Source organism: Myxine glutinosa, chromosome 10 (genome assembly GCF_964187855.1).
Source record: "Myxine glutinosa chromosome 10, kmMyxGlut1.1, whole genome shotgun sequence".
NCBI classification, from domain to species: Eukaryota; Metazoa; Chordata; class Myxini; order Myxiniformes; family Myxinidae; genus Myxine; species Myxine glutinosa.
The window spans coordinates 104,196,658-104,219,321 of NC_136270.1; the positions used below are offsets into that span (position 1 = coordinate 104,196,658).

General features: G+C 42.7%; 1 protein-coding gene across 12 annotated transcripts in view; it reads right to left on the reverse strand.

Annotated features, from left to right (window-relative positions):
- LOC137417105 (solute carrier family 15 member 2) overlaps window positions 1-22,664 on the reverse strand; it is a 450,049-nt gene that overhangs the window by 260,121 nt on the left and 167,264 nt on the right. For all 12 annotated transcript variants that reach the window (XM_078785954.1, XM_078785950.1, XM_078785959.1 and 9 more), the window contains 3 exons: window positions 20,141-20,240; window positions 11,080-11,170; window positions 3,573-3,647 (listed from right to left, as the gene is read on the reverse strand). In XM_078785954.1, coding sequence (XP_078642080.1) covers window positions 3,573-3,647; window positions 11,080-11,170; window positions 20,141-20,240 — 266 coding nt within the window. The remainder of the gene's footprint in view (window positions 1-3,572; window positions 3,648-11,079; window positions 11,171-20,140; window positions 20,241-22,664) is intronic.

Consider the following 22,664-nt stretch of genomic DNA (forward strand, 5'->3'; position numbering starts at 1 on the left):
CAGGCTAAGCCAGTGGTTTCAATGAACATGAAAATTAATGAAAACAATTAAAGACAAATTGTGTATATTTCATTATCTTAAATTTGAACATAGATTTCGTCTTATGGGACAGGAGGTAGAAAGTGCTCAAGAGGGTATCTTCCGACAAGCGTGAACTGCAGTATTCTTTCAAATCATCGAAAAGTCTTTTATCTGCAACTTTACAAATAGTGATTCCTGTGCTGAGGACGTCTCGTCTATCAAATGCATGTCTGACCAGGATACAGTCATGAATTTGGTCCACTGACGCATCGATATTGAGGTGCAGCTCTGCCACTGATGCAGTGTTCCTGGAGGTACATTAAATTAGTCCAGGATACTGGCACACTACATCCTATTGTTTCCAAAAGGTACTGTGGGATCTTCAGGATCCATCAGTGAATGGTAGGGATAGCCTAGAGTTATAGATACTCCCCTCTGAGCTATCTAGCCTGGGTTCGAATCTTGGCCCAGCTATAAATTGTCATCCCGGTGTTTTGCAGGCGGGCATCATTGTGTGCACCGTCCCTCGGATGTACTTCAAACCGGCTGTCCTGTTTGCCGGAATTAGTTTGTAGACTAATTCCGCTTCCGCTTCCGGTCTTGTCGGCGAGGTTTCGTTTATTCACAGCTGTCCACGCTCTCCATCGAAATCGAAGTTAAGTAATTGTTCCCATTTGTATTTTCGTTATAACTGTATTTATTTTATGGTGTGTGTACGTATATTGTGTCCCGAGGAAGATTTTCGGTGCAAATCTTCCATACCTGTATAGAAAATCGTGTTAATTCGTGTCGTGTCTTGAGGCCTTGTACAGTGTACAACCTTGAGGCTTTGCTTTTCTCTCAGCGGTCCGTCGTTTTGTGCTCCAATAACTTTCGTTCTCTGCTTTTCCCAGTCTTTTCACCCCATAGCCGACTTCCTTGTGTAAATCTCAACTAAAAAAAAAAACTAAAAAAACATTTCCTTCTCTGTTCTTATTCTTTGTTCTCATTCGTTTATTCGTTCTTATTCGTTTGTTCGTTCTTCGACCACGTGTTTCTCCCCCATTTCCCCAGATAGTTTTCACTGTTAAACTTTATAATGTTTACACTTTCCCCTCAAGTTCTGTATTCCGTCATATATTATAACACCTTTTTCTTCTTCTTCTTCTTTAAAAGGCTGCTTTCCACTTGCTCACCAAATCTATTCATCCCAAAAAAAAATTCCATCTCTTTCCTACATTCCCTAAACTCTCCTGCACTCCATCCTCCCTCCAGCGTCCTTAAACGTATTTTTGACTCGAAGGTCACAAGAAACTCATTTTGCAATAAATGTTCGTTTCCCATTAATCATACACTTTCTAAAATCCAATCTCACCCCTCCCCTCCAAATCTTCCCCATCACCCCTCCCCTCCAAATCTTCCCCATCACCCATCCCTTTCAAATCTTCCCCCTTTCCCCTCCCCTCCTAATCCTCCCCATCACCCATCCCTTTCAAATCTCCCCCCTCGCCCCCTCCCTCCTAAACTACCCCCTCACCCCTCCCTTCCAAGACTCCCCCTCGCCCCTCCCCTCCTAGACTCCTCCCTCACCCCTCCCCTCCAAATCTCCCCCATATCCCATCCCTTTCAAATCCCTCCCCTTGTCCCTTCCCACCGAAACTCCCCCCTCGCCCCTCCCCTTCAAATCTCCCCACCCTCATTTCTTCTCAATTTCCCCCCTCTCACTCCCCCTCCTCTAAGCGTCCTCCCCACTTCTTCCCCCTTCCAACTCTCACCTCCATCTCCCCCAACCTTCTGCCTCGCTCTTTCCCCTCCTCAAATAACACCTCATTGTGCCTCACCCAATCACCATCAAACCTTTTGTCCGCCCCATCCCTCCCTTTCTCCGAGCTATTCTGAAATCTCTGACACACCTTCAACAGCTCTCCCTACCTCTTCCACCTCTTCCACATCTTACCCTACCCCTCCTCCCCCCTGTTCTGTATCCAATGCTCCCCCTTCCTCTTCATTAACGGTATGGACCTCAAACATCCGGGGCCTTCGTTCAAACTTAACTGATCTCTCCATACAGGTTGCTTCTGTCAAACCAGACGTGATCTGCTCAACAGAAACTTTCCTCCTTCATGATGTCTCTGATTCCTTAGTATCTCTCCCGGGTTACTCCCTCCTCCGGTATGATAGACCTGAGCCTCGTCCTGGAGGTGGGGTTGCTATCTTTATCAAAAACTCTCTTCCTCACTCGCCCTGCACTGCACTCTCTCCACCTCACCCCCAGGAATACCTCTGGCTACGGCTTCCCCTTTGCTCCCACCTCTTGTTCATATGTGTGTTGTACCGTCCACCAAACAGTGATGACTCCATCTACATCTTGCTGTCTGATAATATGGACCAACTTCTATCTACTCATCCCAACTCTCTCTTCCTCATATGTGGTGATTTCAATTGTCACCATGCCAGTTGGCTGGGTGTGGGTACCTCTCTCACCAGCCATGGCTCCTCAGCAAAGGACTTCTGTGACTCACTGGGACTGACACAATCTGTCAATTTCCCGACCCAGATTTCAGTCAACGGAGCATCTTCTCTTCTGGACTTGGTTATGACTAACTTCCCTGAAAATGTGACCAGACCCTCTGGTCTGGTGCTCCTGCCTCACACCTAGCTCGTCTTCACGCTGTTGAAACCAAAGCGTTCAGAATCATTGGAATCTCCCGCGATGAAGCTAACTCCAAGGGCCTTTCACTCACTCACCGCAGGCAGGTTGGTGGTCTTTCCGTCTCCTCTCTGGCCTTGCCCCCCCCAGCTCTCTCTGGGCTCTGTCCCCCAAATATTCCTACAGGTCGCACAAGATCTGCCTGCAACCCTCTTATGGTTAAACTGCCAAAATCAAGACTTTCTGCTCACCTTCACTCCTTCATTCCTCTTTTCTCCCGCCTCTGGAACAAACTCCCTCACTCTCTTCAATCCCACTCCTCCCCCCAGGTCTTTAAAACGGCTGTTCACCACCATCTCTTATCTTCCCCAATCCAAAACCTTGATCTTTTCTACCCCTGCTAATTTCACCCCAAATCCACTTTTTTGAGGTGACTTTTGACTTCTTTCCTGGAAGTCCTTGGTGTCCTTGCGTTTTATACCTATCCTGCCTCCCCCCAGGCCCCCTCCCTCCAAAAACATTTCCCGATGTCCCTGCTCTCAAATGTTGTGTTTGTGTGATTCCTCCCCTTCTCTCCCCATCTTGTCGACAGCTCCCCTTTTTATATACTTTGTTTGCTTGTTTGTTTGATCTGTTTGTTTGATAAATGTTAGCTCTTTCACGAGCCTCGACTCTGTATACCAAAAAAAAAGAAAAGAAAAAAAAGACGTTAAATATCTCGTGTGTCCTTCTTGAAGAGGAGGTGAGCTATTGGTGGCATCATGACCAAATTCTAAATTCCTCCTCTAAACTAGAGGTCGGTGGCACTCTATTAGCGGCATCAGCGCACCACTGGAAGAACTGATACAAAATGGTACATACCATACCCTTTTAAACAAGGCACAGTGCATTTCATTCCATCTACAGAAAACAAAACACTTACTCAAGGCAATGATCATTAGACCAGCTGGAACAGAAAAAGCCATGACATAGCAGTCACCTCCAAAGCACTGGTAATCTGCAGGTAATTGGAGTAGTGGCAATAGAAGAAACAAGGAGAAAGTTTACCATTACAATTAATCCAGTAATTACATTTCAAATTAATCTGCATTTTGAATGAAAGAGAATAACACAATAATTGGTCGCTGCCAGAAAATAAAAATACAAAAACAAACATTTATTTAATTTAACTAAAAAGTCAGGGCTCATGGAAGAGCACATGCAGGACAGAGAATGAGATGGTTTTAACCGATACCAAAGACAGTAGGGAACAAGAAAGAGCAATTAGAGATTGCAAACCCTCGCCAAGATGTATTTTCAGTGGTTTTTAAGGCTTTTGTGTTGAAACAATATGGCGGCCGAACCACGTGGCTGATGATGTCATCATTTTTTTTTCTAAACTAATTTATTCCGAGATTATGCTCAATAAATCTCATCTTGATCGGATGAAGTTTTGTACTTGTCGAATTATGACGTCATAATGGAGGCACCTGGGACATCATCATTAACATATTTTATTCCCCATGGAGAGTTCTTTACAATGAGCCATGTCTCAATTTTTTATATTCAGCGCTTTCGGAGATAGAGGTGAAAAGTTTTGCGGTTTTTCCAAATGGCGGCCAAACCACGTGACCTATGACGTCATATTTATCACTAAAAAATTATACAGGTGGAGTTGCACCTATGGTGAAAATTTCCTGTCAATCGGACCAACGGTTGCAGAGAAAATCATATTTATTCTGTGCGGACAAAGACAGACAAACAGACAAACAAAAGGACTCAAATGCAATACCCTCTCCTCTGGCGAGGGTAATAAGTGGACATTCGACTAATGTAAAAAATATTAACTTTAAGAAAAGGCTGCGTATATCACAGGAGATTATCGAGAATTAAATATACAGTCACGTGAAAAAGTAATTACACCCCATGTAAAGTTTTGACTTTTTCAACATATTTCAACATACAGCTATTTGATCTTCATCTTTTTTTTTTTTTTTTTTTTTTTTGTATACAAGAACGAGGCTCGTGAATATTGATAGATAAAGGATGAAATTGATAGATTGATCGTTGATAATCTCAATAATATTGATAGATAAAGGTGATATAATATAACAAATATCATGAAACATTTACATTTTGTAGTCCATTGTATAACTTAAATAAACATAAATGCAAATTTCGCATGTGGAAAAAGTAAGTACACCCTTGGCTCTAATAGGTGGTATTGCCTGCTTTGGCAGAAACAACCTCAAGTAGGCGTTTCTTATAATTGTCTACCAGTCTCTGACATCGACTGGGAGAAATTTTTGCCCACTCCTCCATGCAGAATTCCTTCAGCTGTGCGATGTTTGAGGGGTTTCTTGCATGCACAGCTCCTTTCAAATCCCCCCACAACATCGCGATGCGATTTAGATCTGGGCTTTGACTTGGCCATTCCAGAACCCTCCATTTCTTTCTTTTCAGCCATTCCTTGGTGGATTTACTGGTATGTTTAGGGTCATTGTCATGTTGCAAGGTCCACCTTCGGTTGAGCTTCAACTTTCCGACAGATGGCCTCACATTATCCTCAAGCACCCTCTGGTACAATGAAGAATTCATAGTGGATTCTATGATGGTGAGTTGCCCAGGCCCTGATGCAGCAAAGCTGCCCCAAACCATAATATTTCCACCACCATGCTTTACAGTTGGTATCAGGTTCTTGTGGTCAAATGCTGTCTTTGGTTTTCACCAAACATGTCTTCTGGCACTGTGGCCAAATAGCTCTACCTTTGACTCATCTGTCCAGAGCACATTGTTCCAGAAGTGCTGGTCTTTGCCCAGGTGTTCATTGGCAAACTTTAGTCTTGCCCTGATGTTCTTTCTGGACAGCAAAGGTTTCCTCCTGGCACATCTCCCATGTAGATCAAATTTGTGCAGCCTCTTTCTAATGGTAGACTCGTGCAGTTTGACATGAACAGTGGCAAGAGCTACCTGTAGGTCCCATGATGACATTCTGGGGTTCTTAGAGACTTCTTTCAGCATCTTGCTGTCTGCTCTCAGGCTGAACTTGCTGGGGCTGCCTGCCCTGAACAAGTTAGCAGTTGTTTGGAATCTTCTCAACTTGTGGATGATCTTCCGGACAGTCAAATGATTGATTTCAAATTGTTTGGAGTTCTTTTTAAATCCCTTCCCAGACTCGTAGGCATCTATAACCTTCTTTCTGAAGGCCTCAGAGAGCTCTTTTGATCTAGGCATGGTGATGCCGCACACTTCAACAACAAAGAGCAAACCAAACTAAATGTCTGAGGTTTAAATAAGACAGGTTCCTCCAAGATCCTCTCTAACGATGTTCTAATCATTTGCACCTGAGCTGGTGCACCTGATGCTAATTTTAGGTATTTGAAGAAGTGATAAATGTTGGGATGTACTTACTTTTTCCACATGCGAAATTTGCATTTATGTTTCTTTAAATTATACAATGGACTACAAAATGTAAATGTTTCATGATATTTGTTATATTATATCACCTTTATCTATTAATATTGTTGAAATGAAGATCAAATAGCTGTATGTTGAAATATGTTGAAAAAGTCAAAACTTTACATGGGGTGTACTTACTTTTTCACGTGACTGTATATATACTAATGGGAATGGCAGTTGACATGAGGTGGCAGTGAGGCAAAACATCAGGAGGAATTTCATCTTTGCAGGCCTTGATAGAATGAGATGCCACCCAACACTTGGAATACATCTTTCCACCCTGATAAACCTCACACTCACAGTCTGTCTCTCCCAAAGGAGACTTTGGAAAACCCTCCCATTTACGTCCTTCACAAAGCTCTTGAAAAAGTCACTCAAAGTTTTGAGTTTTGGGCCTCACAAAGTCACTCAAAGTCACTCAAACCGCCACAGTCTCTTGGGCAAAACATATCAAAGTTGGCCTCGAAAGCCAGCCGCCGAGTGGATAACCTCCATCATGCCAATCACTTATTTGGCAAATGTCATCCTCCTCCAACCCTTGCTCTCTTTCTTCTCCTCAGCGATTCTTTTTCCAAGTGCTCCTCTGTTTCGTCCCTCTTGCTTGTGGTTGGTGTGTTTCCCCACTTTCCACTATGATCTTTGTTCTACTCTGTTCTGTTATGTGTTCTAGCTATATCATAAGCCACGACTGTGTCCAAAAAACCCGTCTTGTCTGAGTTTGCTTCCTGACCAAATTAGGTACTGTCACATTCTTACTTCACAGGAAAAGCATTGTCCCTTGAGCAATGTTGAGCTGGGTATGCAATCTGATATCATTCTCTGTTTAATGTTAAAGATCCCATAGTGTCTTTGTAAGAGATGTGCCAGGCCCCCTTGAAAATTACCAAGTGAGTGTCCTGTTGTGCAGTGGCACCACATTAGCAGCACAGCTATGTTTGGGCATTGAACAGTGGAGAATGGGAGTCGACACCCTATCCTCCCTCCCCCCCAACACTTTTTGGAGAAGGGGGGGGGGGGGGGAGGAAGAATGTGGGGGGCAGCATATCGATTGTTTCTCCACCCCCAACATTTTTTGTTCGAATAAAGAAAAATGTGTATATCGTACTCACAAAGGATTATAAAAAAGTTTTCCTTGCAATTAATTTAATACATTTTGTGAAAAGTGTGACTAAGCGATTCATTATTTAACGAGTGGAATATTATTCGATTCCGTGTGGATTAGTATTACATTTTATGCGTTTGCAAACATTGTTTGCATCAATGCCATACACCCCAAACATATTTAATTACATCACCAGCCTCCTCTTAGTTTGCAGTGATTATGTTCAGCTGTACTTGCTTGGCCAATGTTTGGCCGCAACTGCTCCGTAAAAAATGTGATGTTAAGGTGTGTAGATATCAACTTGAGTGTCATGTCACTTTATTGTGGTTTATTTTTAGTGACAAAAATTCTCAATTGAAACCATTCTAAATTCAAGCTGTGACACAACAAAATGTGAAAATAGTCAAGGGGTGTGAATACTTTCTGAAGGCGCTGTACATGTCGGCAATGAAAGTGACAAAGTAAACATTGGTAGTATACATAATTCAAATTATTCTTCAAAAACTGGATTTGTGTGTTCATCATCAATTATGATGTACAATAATGGGACCACAATTCAAAGAAAAGGCACCATCAGAGTTGATGTTTCGCAAAACACACAACAATTGAAAATCATAAACCATAAAGGCTTGTTTAAAATGAGAATGTCAATACCAATGTAAAATATACAAATGGAGATAAGTGGTGGCTTTCTTGTATTTCCAATTCCACAATTTGCAGGACTTATTCAGCAGCGGCTCTTGCAGGAAGAATTGAAGCAGTAGTAAAAGCAGCGAATGAAAGAAGAAAACCAAACAGTAAGCCCAGAAGGAAATGGAGACATAACAAGGCCACTGAGAGATTCAGATGTTATTGTAGATTTTGCTCGAGCATGAAAGACTCCCAAAAAGAGCACAAATATTTAATTAATTATGCTTCTTTCCATAGCTCAAGCAGTGATAAACTCACAAAAAGGGGTCATCATATTATTTGCTAACAAATGCCCAAAAACAAGTATGATGAGTATCATGATGCATATAATGATAGATATGATTATTTCACATCAATTAGTCATGATTTTCAAGGAACTTCAATGCAGGAGGGTATTAGGTCCATCAGGCCATCATGCCAACAACTCAGAATGTAACTCAGAATTAAATAGGATGAAAACTAGGAAGGCACCCAGTAGAGCACAAACCTCTGCCCGGCTGAACAGTTTATGTTTTGTATCCCACTGCTAGGTCAGATCTGGACCTGAACCAAAATCGAATCTGCTTGTTCTTGTCACTTACCGAACTCATCCGCTAAGTTTTGTCATAAGTTGTCCACAACTTTTTGAGATATCGTGATATATATCGCTTTCAGCCCTGGCACTTGATGATGAAGAATCATATGAAAATATGCAATTTGGCGTCCGTCTGTCTGTCTGATGATTTTTTGACTGCGATACATTCCGTCGTTACTTATACAATCTCAACCAAACTTGATAGGATCATTAAGGGTTACACAATGAAGGTTGCAGCACATTCATTTGCCTCCATCCCCAAGGGGGTTTTCTCTCCCGAGCGGGTTTTCCCCGCCATTGCCGCCAATGGGGTAGTGTGTTGAGGTGTATATCCATGTTAAGTCAGCTTTATCGTGCCGTTTTTCCAAGGCCGCTTCTAATAACAAAACTAACGATAATAGCATAATATTAATGTTATTACAAAACAATATAATACAAATAATATCCCACCTCCCCAAGGGGTTTGTCCTTCTTGAACAAACGTCGAGTCAACGTTTATAAATAGTTTTTCATGGCGTTTTCGTGGGAGAAACGGCCCAACGTCCTCTTATATTATAAACCGCAAACACGTATGATTAGCTTTTTAAACAGTGGCTAATGCTGTTTATAACACTAAATAAAGAAATTTGGAGGAATCCTGACATCAGTGAGGTAAGTTTTACTTACAGAACTGAGCGAAGATCTACGGTACTCTATATACCCCACAAGGTTGAGTTAATAACATGACCCTTCCTGGTGTTAACGTGGCGGGTGTTTTTCGTAGTGAACTTTTGAAACTCGCTCCTGCTGTTTAACACGAAACTGAAAGGGAGGAAGCCCGGGTTGTGCTCATTTACCAAGCTGCTAGCTAGTGCTTGCCAAGACAGCCGTTCCTTAATGGTTTTGAATGGAGTGCTTGATCGAATGCTTAAACCACTTGGCGATCTCTCCACAAGAAACTTGGTAAATGAACACACACCCAATGTTCTTGAAACCAGACAATAGATAGACTGTAATCTATATATCCCAAAGAGGAATGACCCTTCCTGCCGCTCCCATAGTGAGCGGGTGTACTAGTCACTTTAAAAATTCTAGTATCTGGATCAGGATCTTCACCAACATCTAATAATTTCATCCTTGTCACACACCCAACCTGTCCACTAAATTTCGGCCGAATCCATCTTCACCTTTTTGAGATATTCTGTTCACATACAAACAGATAGGGGTGAAAACATAACCTCGATCCACCCTCAATGTCGGAGGTAACAACAGTAGAAAGAGAAACAGAAAACAAAGTTGCTTATTATCCCCCCATTGTAAAAATATTTTCCAAGGGTTTTTTTTACAAAACAAGTAAGCTTTTTCTTTTCAAAACCACCTTTTGCTTTTTTGTCTTCCTCATATCCATATTGAAATAATTCCACATCCTTAACCAAGATAAGTGTTGCATCATATTATGATTTTCCTTCGGGTCAACAATTCATGAAAGGTTCCAAAGTTTCAAAATAAAAAAAATCCAAATTTTCAAAAGTTTCAAATTCATATACATAATGTTGAAGATGTGTTGGATCATCCATAAATGTCATAAACCTTTCTGTCGGTAAGCATGATTTATTGGCTAATATTTATTTTGATGACATTGAGTAGGATTCTACCTTTTAGGGTGTCCATTTCTACAAGCTGATGAAACTTCTTTCGTCTTCACACACAGTGTCATGTAAAAAAATGGGAATATAGCAAATCTTCCAATAACCCCTTCCTTTATTGTGATAATTCTTTTGAATATAGTAAATGTGTACGTACATACGTACACACACACACACACACACACACACACACACACACACACACACACACACACACACACACACACACACACACACACACACACACACACACACACACAATGTGACTTTTATTAGTCAAATATCTGCTTACTCTTCCCCTGACATTTTTGCCATTCTAAACCCCCTCATCCCCTGGTCATCTTTATTCTGCATGAGCCTGACTTTACATTGTTAATTAATGTTGCAGCTAAATAGTGCATTTTTCTCGAAGTTATTATGCAAAGTAAAAATTTGATGAAGATCATATCTGCACTGGATTACCATAAGTATTAGAACAGCAAGGAAATATGGACAGTGCTATTAATTCACAACCATTTATTACATTTCCAATCAGATGTCAGACCACTCCTGGCAGAAAGCACAGTTTGGACTCGGGCATAAACACTTTGAATGAAATTCTGGCTTGAATGATATCAGGCCTCATAACATCTGGATGGCAACTTAGTTTCAATGTCTGCTACTGACAAAGATAAAGCACATACTGCTTTGCATTGCAGGGAATGTGCACATGCAGGTTTGCGAATGGGCATTTCAATTTCATGGTTGTGCTGTCACAATACTATTGGTAATGTAGTGTAATAATTATCAAGGTTGCCATTTCACCTTAATTTCCCTTTATATTACCATATTATAGCAAAGGCTGCATAACTTGCTTCGTGTGTTATTATCAAGGCCACAGCAAATGGGATGAGGAAGAAGTGCGAGGAAAAGGAGCGATAAATAATTCAGAATATTGAATTCGTTGTACTGTTGATTATGAAGATCATATGAAAGAAAGCAGTGAGATCCAAGTCCTCACCACGAAGCATTGGGGTGATGAATGTAGAAAGCAGGCTTCCCATATTGATTGCCAAGTAAAAGATGGAGAAGAACTTTGACTGCTCGTATATCTGGCAAAGAAAAGGAAGAAATGGTTTTCCTTCATTGTGGTTGCTGCTTGACAATTTTGCCATCACATGTACAATGCCCACTCACAACAATACAGAATGAAAGTGTCCGAGCTCGATGCATTAGTAGGGGTAATGTATAGAGGAGGATAGGAGGGGCAAGACCAGAAATGGGTGATAAAGGAATGGAAGGCCATCAACCTATATGTGGTAAAATAAAAGAACACCTTGTGCTTTGGAATCTCAAAATGAAAATGCCAACCAACCTGAGAGACGTGTGAATCCACAACCTTAAGGAAGGAAAGATATTGTTACATCATGCGTCTCCCATGATGGTTGCCCAGCCAGTGGATTAGGGTCGAAAAGGTCCCAGCACCCCCCAGGTTAATCTATATAATAATACCGTAAGGACTCGACTTTGTTATCCCTTTTACGCCGCACCCAGTGACCCGATGCCCACGGCACGAATGGATTTACGATCTACGAACCGCTCTCTTTGTTTATCACGTAAAGATATACTCTAAAAATCTGAATTAGTCGACGTTGTGGCCCAAAAGCATTCGATTAACTGCCGATACGACGCCATCTTACGACGCCATCGTATTGGCGTCTGCTGGGCGAAGGCGAAGCGAGCCGTCCGCTGATTGGACAGTCGAGTGGTGTGAACATGGGTGGTGTGAACCAAATGGTCTTTTTATTCCCTTGAACATTTTAAATTTGGATACATAAGGAAACGTCTTTATCGTCATTTTAATAAAGTTAAATGGAGTGACGTTGCGATACTCGGGGTGCGTTGCATAAATCCTCATAACTCAGAGAGGTGTAGCAGGTGGCGAGACGTAAGGAAGCTTAAAGATAACGAGCTGAGACAGACGAACGATATGTCAATCCCTTTCTACACCGAACGGCAATAAAAGTATGAGAGCGGGAAGGCATGGCCTGAGCACTTCGAGCAGAGAGGACTGATTGGACTTAACTTAAAGAGAAAAAATTGGAGCTTAACGGAAGAAGAAGATCCCATGAGCGCTCCCCTATGCCATCCATAATGGTACACTCTATCCATACACCACATCCTCCCTTCCGTGGATGTTCCACGGGTTTCGGCTAGTTTGGCATGAATTGGCGTTTAAAAACACATGACCATGGCAAATTTGCCCCACAAGAATTGCCGAGCGAGCTCATTAAGCGATCCGTTTTACAAGCCCTTCAGCATGAACCAAATCTGTCCATCTAACGGTTTAATTTGCCAATTGACTATGTGCTCTGGAGCCCGCTCTCAATGACCACACGCAAGTTCTCATTAACAATAAAGGGTAAATTACATGGTGGGAAATGGGGTTAGGGGAGAAGAAGAACACGGCCACAAAGTGGCGATCACTGACTGTAACAAATGATAATACCATAAATAACCCGGACCTCGAAGGATTTAAAATAACACAGACCTCGACAGACCCTCAAGACCTCGATTGACTTAAAATAAAAACTAATCGTATTCATTTGGGGGTACATGGGACAGACAAAACATAGATGAGAGAGAAGAGAGAGAGAGAGACAGAAGAGAGAACCTGCTCCACACCGTTGGCCATCCCACACATATCGCCACCATCCACCACAATCACAATATTCTCGCACTCACACTCACCCACCAGAGGTGTGACCTTGACCTCCCATGCCGGCTGCTCGGCTCACAATGAAGTGCACACATCATGTACCTGTGGTCAAGCATTAGCCATGTGCCAGCACATATGGGCTGCGCGGTCTTGACCTCCCGTGCCAGTAGTTCAGCACGCACTGAAGTACACACTTCGCACACCAGTAGCTCGGCATCGGCCACACACTTCCATGGTGTGGCATCTGGCTCAGGAACAGGCAGCTCCGCATGCATTAGGAAACACACCCCAATGGGAGGAGCCCCCATTCAGTCTCCTATTAGGGATGAGCTCCTCCATCGTACCACGCATGGATGCGTCCACGTACCCATCAGAAAATGCTGGCTCCAGCCGACAATCACACCCGTCCTTTGGCTCTTTCTGTACAGAGTCCTGTGCCTGTAGGGTCATGCACACGTCATGCCATACTGCAACAACAAATACTGGTGCCTCCACTTCTACACATCTTATCCCTTCTGATGCCGCTATCTGTATTTCAATTTCTCCTTCATCTCCATTTAATTTTCTTCTATCTCTTCTGCTATTTCTGCTATCTCGCCCTTACTCTCCACGACATCTTATATTACTACAGCGGTGACACACCTCATCTCTTATGGCTTTATTTCAAGCCCTTCCTCCATTCTGGTTTAGCCAGCCACCACCTGCTGCTATGTGGCTTTTACCTAAGCCAATGCTAAGCCAATGACACTGCCATCTCATCCTACTTAGTCCATTTGGCTTCCAGCTTGGCAACCATTTGCTCCTGCCTGGTTGTCATTTGTTCCTGCTTAGTCTGGCCAGCCTCAAGCTTGGTTCCAATTTCCTCCAGTTGGCCCGTCTGCTCTGAAATATGGCCATCATGGACACCAATTGAACTACCTTTAGAGGCCATTTTTTTCCCCGCAGTGCAGGGGTTGGCCTTTTTCGGGCACCATGTTCCCCTTTTTGAAGCAATGTTTTATGGCCAGATGCCCTTCCTGCGCCAACCCTGTTGGTCGCCTCTTCCGACACACAGGGAATTACCAGCAAGCTGGTACTCAATTTGCCAACCTCGGAAGGATGACAGGCTGAGTCAACCCCCCTGGCGTTAATCATGGACATCAATTGCTGGTTAATATATATCAACAGCAAAGACACTGGCTTGCTGCTGCTTATTGTAGGGCTACTGGGGGGTTCATGGTCAACCAGGTGGGTGAAGTGACTCCACTGGGTGCTCCATGTCCATCTCCTCTGGGCCACAGTAGTGTCACTCTAGCAAGGCCTCTCCACTGTCTCTTAAGGATGAGAATTTTCTCCATAGCGCTTATGTCATAAAAAAATTATTTTACAATGTAATTGTTATAATTTTGAATCGAAAAGGACACTTGTTCCCCCTCAGGTATGTATCTTGCACCAGCCACCAGCTTTTCTGTGTCGGGATTCGAACCAGGATCCAATTCCACTCCTGACTACCAGTGTTACGGTCGTGCATCTTCCAGGATGGTCACACCCTTGTTGTCAGCGATGCTCCTATTCCTGCCAGGAGAGGGTGAGGATCAAAAGGTCCATGTGTCCACCAGTTTAATTTGCCACTAATTGGCGTTTAAAAAAACAACCAAGGCAAATCTGCCTGACAAAATTGGCTAAGTGAGTCTGCCAAGTGGTTTGCTTTACAAGCGCTTCAGCGTGAAGCCAATCTGCCTGATTAACGGGTTAATTTGCCAATTGATGATACTCTATCGAGCCCGTTCCCAATGACCACACCAAAGGTCTCAAGGGTTCATCACAAGGTAAACGTGGGGGAAGTGGCGAGAAGAAGAAGTACACAGCCACGAAGCGGCGATCACTGACTGAAACAAATGACTATAAAATAAATAACCCCATGTCTTTGGGACTTTGAAGGACTTAAACAAATTACTTATCGCATTCACTCAGGGGCACACTGGATGTAAAGAAAAGATGAGCCAGAGAGAAGAGAGAACGTGATCCAAAATTGATGCTCACACACACAGCATCTTCACTCCGGGTATGCAGCTAATTAGTCCGGTATTGCGTGCCATTCCAACCAAGGTGTAAGCAACCAGATGTGTGGGCTGGAGAGGCGCCTTGACATGAGCAGGTACCGAGTGGCAGCAGAACACAACCAACCACCAGCAGCATGGACCCAGAAGAAAGAGAGCTCAGCACCATTAAGAAGAGAAAGGAGCCAGAACAAGCACAGTGTGTGGGCTTATATAAAGCCCCGCAGGACGTAACAGGCCACCACTAGTGCACACCCAATGGCCGAAGTGGTTTGTTAGGTGATGATCTGTGGCCCATGCTGATTGGCTGGGCAAGTCAGGGAATTTCCACACCACACAGAGTCCATTACCCTTGAGCATGCCAGATGTCCATATGTGGTCCTGCCTCTGGTACTCACACAGATCCCACAATCGTGCTCAGGGGCCATGCCAATTGGCTGTAAACTCAGAAGATAGGCCACATATGGACAGATTACATCGGGGGAAGGCTCAATAATGTAGGGAGGGGTCTGTATCTACACAGGGTGTAGATACAGACACTTTGGCAAGGTGACTGCATCTTTTTAAACATGGTACCATACACCTTTTATAAATTTACAGAAATTACATTACACTTATGCTAGCATGTAATATTAAATAACTAATCTAATTTCTCTAATTTCTCCATTTTCCCACACCCCCCCCCCACTCCATGCCCCTCCCCCCAAGGCCAGATCCATAACAGAACACCTTGTGTTTTACCCCCGAGGCCAGATTGGTAATATAACACCTCGTGAAGAGAACACCTTGTGTTTTATCCCCGAGGCCAGATTGGTAATATAACACTAGTGCTGTTAGCTAGATTCAAAATCCCGTCTCGGAGCCGTCTCGATAAATTTTCAATTTTCATAACGGGATCTCGGGTCGGCTCGGTTCCCGGCAAAGAAAAAAAATAAATAAATAAATAAATAAATAATAAGGCTGCAAAAATAATGGAATGTCATTACAATATATAAACAACAATGAAAAAAATTCATTTCTGATGTTGAGTACTTAAATTCCGACTTAGCTTCCATTTACCGGAATGAAATAAAATACACCGCCTACATGCAGATGATCGGCCACCGATGGGACCGGGTTATCTCATTACAGTTTGTATTGTCGTGTAATTTCTTGCTCGGAATGTCAGAGAGAGGGAGAAAATGTTTCTGCCCAGGCATATTCGAGTCCCGGTTGGAGTTTCATTATCATTTTGTGAGTTGTGATCGCCAAGGGGCTCGCTCCCCCCCCCCCCCGTTCCCCTCCCCTCCCCCGCCCGGCAATGCCGGGTACTTCTGCTAGTAAATTATAAAGCAGGCGGGCTAGTAAATTATAAAGCAGGCGGTGTAGTGATCACCCCCCCCCCCCTCCTCCTTATTTTGACTCTGTGACTAAAGTAAACGTAATCAACTTATCAGGCCTAAAGTGGAGATAAGAAAACCAAAATACTTTCACATTCAAACCGTCAAACCAAACCCCGAGGGATTCTTACAATTTATAGATTTAGCGTTGCAATTAAACATAAACGTTCATCAAAAACTCATTTCATAAAACTACATAATGTATTGTACTTGTATTAATACATTGTGTGTAGAATAATCCGTTATAAACGTGTTTTTAATCTAAATAAATATCGTCCCTCCATTCACGGGGCTCGAGCGAGTCCCTCGATATTAATGTGCTAAAGACCCTAGCAACCACATTCCGTAAGTCGTCTCCAAGGACGGACACGTGACCGCAGCGTAGAGCGGAGCGAGGCGGAGTGATACAGCGGAAGGATTCAACGGTTTAAATGAAGCCGCGATGCGGGGGATTTTCATTGGGACCTTTATCCTGATTTCGTTACCTCCGCCACCAAAGGTAGATGGAGGTTATGTTTTCACTCCTGTCTGTTTGTCCGTTTGTTTGTGAACACAATATCTCAAAAAGTTGTGGACGGATTCGGACGAAATTTTGTGGAGATGCAGCGTGTGTGACAAGGACGACATGATTAGATGTTGGTGAAGATCCGGATTCGGAATTCGGATTCGTTTGCAGTGCATTGTTTGTTGACGAGGGGAAAATCCTGGAACAGTGAGTTTACTTTATCTATCATAGTTTGTGTCAGTTCAGCTGCACTTGCGAAAAATGATGCTTGTGCAGAAGCAGAGTAATGAAAGCAAGGCTCAATAAATGCCTCTATTATGGAAAATTTCTGCAAGAAGTTGGAATTTTAACCGGGATTTTTTTACCGAGAAATTGCGTCAATCAATTTATCTCGGGACCGTCCCGAGACCGTCTCGAAAGCCGAAACCGCCGGGATTTCGTCCCAGTCTCGGCTCGGTTGACAGCCCTATATAACACCGTGTGAAGAGAACACCTTGTGCTTCACCATCTCGCAATGAGATACCAAGCAAACCAAGAGACTTCAATTTCCACGTGCTAGGGAAATGCATGAACCCATAGACCATCCCACAGAGGGGAGGCATACCTTAGTATTGTAATCAAATAACTTGTACATCGTTATGAACTGAGATCAGCTAAGACAGGACTTAGCTTGTGGGAGTATGGCCTGGCAAAACAATTTGTAAATATGTGTAGCTCAGGACAGTTGTAGTTGATAAATTCAGAGACTGTACTTTTGCGAGTGGATGGTTACAAGAAAATGTTAAAGGGAGTTTCCCGAAAAACCTTTGTGAAGTAACGGATTGTGGATGTGCCTGATCAAACTGAATACTATATTCCATATGTGCACAATTTTCTATTTTTTTTGGATGTACTTCCAATGCCATCAAGAATAACATGATGCTGACACTTATCATACTAGATATAACTTGGCGTGTGTGTTTGTGGGTGTTTGTTTGTTTCACTTGTTTGCACTCCTAAACTGATGGATGGAATGAAACGAGATTTGTTGTTTGCATTTGCAGTGTGCCTGGGAATGTTTTAAGCATTAAGAAAATTTGTAGTCATGGCGAGTTCAGGTGGGGTCAAATGGGATAAGGGGTTGGGAGATGGAGAACACAAATTATTTATGTCAATGTGTATCAGGTATGCGCCACTCCTGGTGGTGGTAGGAGAAGGTATTACAAATCAGCTGCAGATATGATTTTAAATTTTGCATGATACACGTTGCATTGTGAAAGTACTTTCCTGACCCCTGCCAGAGGGAGGCGTATTATCCTTTTATAGGGAGCAGGTGCCTCGAGTAGAGACAAATCAGTCAAGGATAGGACAATGGTGGTGTTTTTTCCAAGTTTTTAATGAGCAGAGCTGGCTGTCTAATACATGAAAATACTTGAGACATGTTCAGTGGCCACTATGATCTCATAGTGATCATAGAGATATCATAGTGGAGTATTAAGGCATCAATTCCTTCATTGATGAGAAACAGAGGGACTGAAGACGTCAAACAAGAAGCAACCTGGTCAGAAGTTAAATTGGTCATTAGAGATCAAGACTTTGGAAGAGAGCAAGGCCTTGAGATTGCCAAAGATTATGGGTTCTATTACTAATTGTATATACCAATAATGCTTTCCACAGTGGGAAAATCCTTGGTTAATTATGGGCCATCGCAAATCCCCACGATTCCAAAAAAAAGCAAAGTTCACAAATGGCGAAAGCCCTACCAGGAATGACCTAATATCAAATACTGAGTTCAGAAAAATTCCATTTTGACCTCTGTGACCTCAAATCCCCACCCTATGGGGCATGAAGCAGAGGTCAAATCCACAAAAAATCATTACATTTTTTTCATGCGTCCCCAATGTTAATTGTATATAAAAGGTTTAATTAAATAATTTTTTGCAGTTTTTGCTATTTGACCTTTTGACCCCTTTTGACCGAGGGGCAGGGCCAAAAATGACTACTCTTGCACCTTCATGCTATATGGTAATAATAACAAGCAAGTTCGGTGAATTTCTGCGCAACCGTTTAGGAGGATATAGCGTGATGGACAGACGGACAGTCAGACAGACAGACAGAGCCAATTACAATATCCCCTGTTTTTCGCAAAAAGCATGGGGATAATAAACTAAAGAGGCAATCAACAGGTTACCAACAAAAGGTTTCATGTGGATACGGGTTTTTTTATATGGAATGATTGAAAGTGTCATATTCTCTCCTGCTATACCTTTGGATATTAGTGTCCTAATCATGTCATGGGAACAATCATGTTTCATGAATATGTTGGCAATTTCTCTGCCAATTGGAATATCGGATTTTCTACAGAGGCAGAAAATTCGACCATATGCTGGATAGTTCCACACCTGTAGAATCATGCAGACAGTCCCTCTTTACCCGTGTGATGAGCTAAATAAGAACCAAAAGTGGTCAACTCCTATCTGGACCATGACATTCAATGAGCTGGTAGGGTGGCCCAGTGGCATGTACACTCGCCTCTGAGCAGTCTAGTCTGGTCTTGCTTCTCGGCCCAGGTACGAACTGTCATCCTGGTGTCTCGTAGATAGGGCGATTCATCGATGTGTATGCCCTCCCTCGGAGGGACGTTAAACTGGACGTACTGCCAGCCAGCATGAGTTGTTTGGCATTAATGATCCCAAGGTGTCCTTCCTGAAGAGTGGACAAACTATCAACAACACCATGGCCAAATTTAAAATGTCTGCCCGAACCTACAGGGGGTGCTATATCAGCGGCGCATTGCACCCACCTCAGATGCCACTCGCAGCCATGTGCTGCATATGAAAGAAGAAGATGACATTCAATACAATGACAATACATTTTCGGGGGTAAAATCGTGTTCTGAAAAACAACTCGACAAACAACCGTAATGATATTGCAGTAATTGTGCGTTGCAGTAGATAGGACATCATTTGGTTTAAGATGCTTCAGTATGCAATCAATAGTCAAGGATTAATTTAAAGTCAATAGACCTATAACCCTAATTAATATAAAGATTAGTTAAAGCAAGAAAAATAAGCTTGAGATAACCTTACAAATGAGAGCCTCACAACTATACCATGTGATGAAAATGATTGGGGTTAGGCATTCTTGTTTGAAGAATATGGCTCATGACAGTACAATCTCAAGTTCAAACCTGATAATGTTTTCGCCTTTTACTTTGTCCTTAAAATGAAACTGAAATGAATGTCCATGAAAAGTACAGTCAAGATGAGTCTATATAGATGTCCTTGAAGTGCAATAGCTTATTTGGGGACATTGTCAATATTATGGTCTTTGCCATCAGCCATTCCATTGCAAATCTATATCCCCTGATTCCTTATATTAAATAGTATAATTAAAAATGTGGATCTTGTACACCAACCTGTGCATGAGATACTTAGCAATCTCCCTTGAGAGGAGCTTACCTGGTGTGCTTCAAACTGATCCCCCCCAAAAGCAGCAGCACATGGTTTGGTCCCACCAATTCCCAGGGTAATGAGCACCAATCCCACAATCGCCAGAGCTCTAAAAAGGACACAAACTGCTGTGAGAACTGTAAAATACTTTGGACTGTTAAGTTTTGAACAGAGATAAAACAGTTTGAATGGTGCATGTTCCCAGTGCTTCACCCTTAAATGATCCCTGGGTCAAATTCTGATAAGCTTATGGCCAAGCAATGACATTCATAAATTACGGTATTTTTCCCATGGTCAAACTTTGCTCAGGACTCACAACCAACCAGGAAGAGTGCCTCACCTCTAAAAAAAACCGCCTCTCAAAGCCACCAACTGGTTTCACCTCATGTATGCATGGGTACTTATATACTCGTGTGTGTGTGTGTGTGTGTGTGTGTGTGTGTGTGTGTGTGTGTGTGTGTGTGTGTGTATATATATATATATATATATATATATATATATATATATATATATATATATATATATATATATATATATATATATATATATATACATACATACATATATACAGACTTGGCATTTAATATGGAATTTTTTTTTTTTCTTGACGAGTTTAATTTCTTAACTCAGTATATCAATCTGGTGAGTTTCTTTTACACTTTGGTGATTTATTTGTTAAAAGAACCATGTCACTGATTGTCTGTCGCAGCAAGAATTCAACAACAGGATTATATAATCGGTGGCGTGGCAAAATGTACGGACAGGTGCATTTGATGATTGGCTTCACAGTCGGGTATACAAGAGTTGTTGCGTTCTGCATTAGTGGAAAACAACTGCTGCACGTCTACAAAAGTTATTGCCGCTTCCTCTGGAGATGGTCCGTCAACTCGACAATGCTGTTTGTCATGGAGTGGTGGCTTTACGAAATTACGGCATGAAACAGCGTGCTATTGCTCGGCAGTATGGCATCACTCAAGGTCAGGTGTCAAAGATCCTGAAACGAAATGCTCAGAGGGGTGTCCCTACTCCAATACCGAGGTCAGGACGTCCCGCAGAACCACAAGGAGGGATGATCGCCAGCTGCACCTGTTAGTCCACATTGGCCGTACCAAGTCAGCTAATCGGCTTAGGGCTGAGTGGCAGCAACTGACAAATGTGCCTGTATCCAGAAGGCTAGTCAACCAATGACTGGTTCAAGCAGGCTATAGTGCCAGGCGTCGCCTGAGAAAGCCACGCCTGACCAGACAACACCACCAGCGGCGATTGCAGTGGGCCAGAGAGCACCGTCAATGGCAGCCAGGACACTGGAATCACGTGATCTTCAGTGACGAGTCTAGATTTCTGGTCTATCGTCAAGATGGCCGCGTCGAGTGCGCAGACAAGTGCATGAAGCCTACAACAAAGATTGTATAGTGCCAAGAGTCCAAGCTGGAGGTGGTGGGGTGACTGTTTGGGCGGCTTTTCATGCAGGGGGCAAAACTGACCTGGTTGTTCTGAATGGAAACCTGAACCAGTTCAAGCACAGGGCCATTCTGGAAGAAACATTGCTTCCATTTGCTCGTGCAGCCTTTCGAGGAAACATTGTCTTCCAAGATGACAATGCACAGCCTCATCGTGCTCGCATGATCCAACACTTTCTTGCTGACCGTGGTGTAGACCATATGGAGTGGCCGCCATGTCCCAGGATATGAATCCGATAGAGAACTTGTGGGCAGAATTAACGCATCAAATCGACCACTTGGACCAGCAGCCGACCTCTGTGCGTGAATTGCAGCAGGCTATTGTCACTGCATGGCAAGCGATTCCTGTCCAAACCTTGGCAAATCTCATGAACAGCATGCCTCAACGTGTACGTGCTCTCCTGAATGCTCGTGGGGGTTACACGAAGTACTGAACTGTAATTTTACTGTCCGTAATCCCAGTCATAATTTAGCTTTTGTTTTTGTTGAAATTTTTTTTGGCTAATGTGCAAAATAAAGAGATACTTCTGGAAAACGTACAGAAGTTTAACACAGTACTGTCCATGAATTGAGTTCGATATCAGTTTACATCACATTCAAGGATCAATTTATTTGTTTCAAAATGTCAAATGTGGTTTTTGTTTCTTTTAACGGTCACATTAACAAAATCTAGAATAATTTAAACATAATTCCAATGAACTTTTGGTTCTAAGACATCTTGAAAAGTAAGTTCACCCCCACAAAAAAATATTCCATATTAAATGCCAAGTCTGTATATATATATATATATATATATGTATATATATTGTCGTGTGATGTGTGATTCCTCACGACCGGGAAATGACGGATAGCAAATCGAGCGTTAATTTGAGGCAACGATCAAATACGGCCTCGCTATACAAGCGCGGGCAGAAGAAAGAAGAAGAAGAAGCTCACAGCTTTTACCTGAAGGTTCCGTGCGGCAGCCTTCAATCCTGCAGGAAAGTAACTCAACCGAAAACGGAATTAGAATGTACAAAAAGAACAGGTTTATAAACGAAACCCGAGAACAATGAAACGCGCCGGTTAAATAA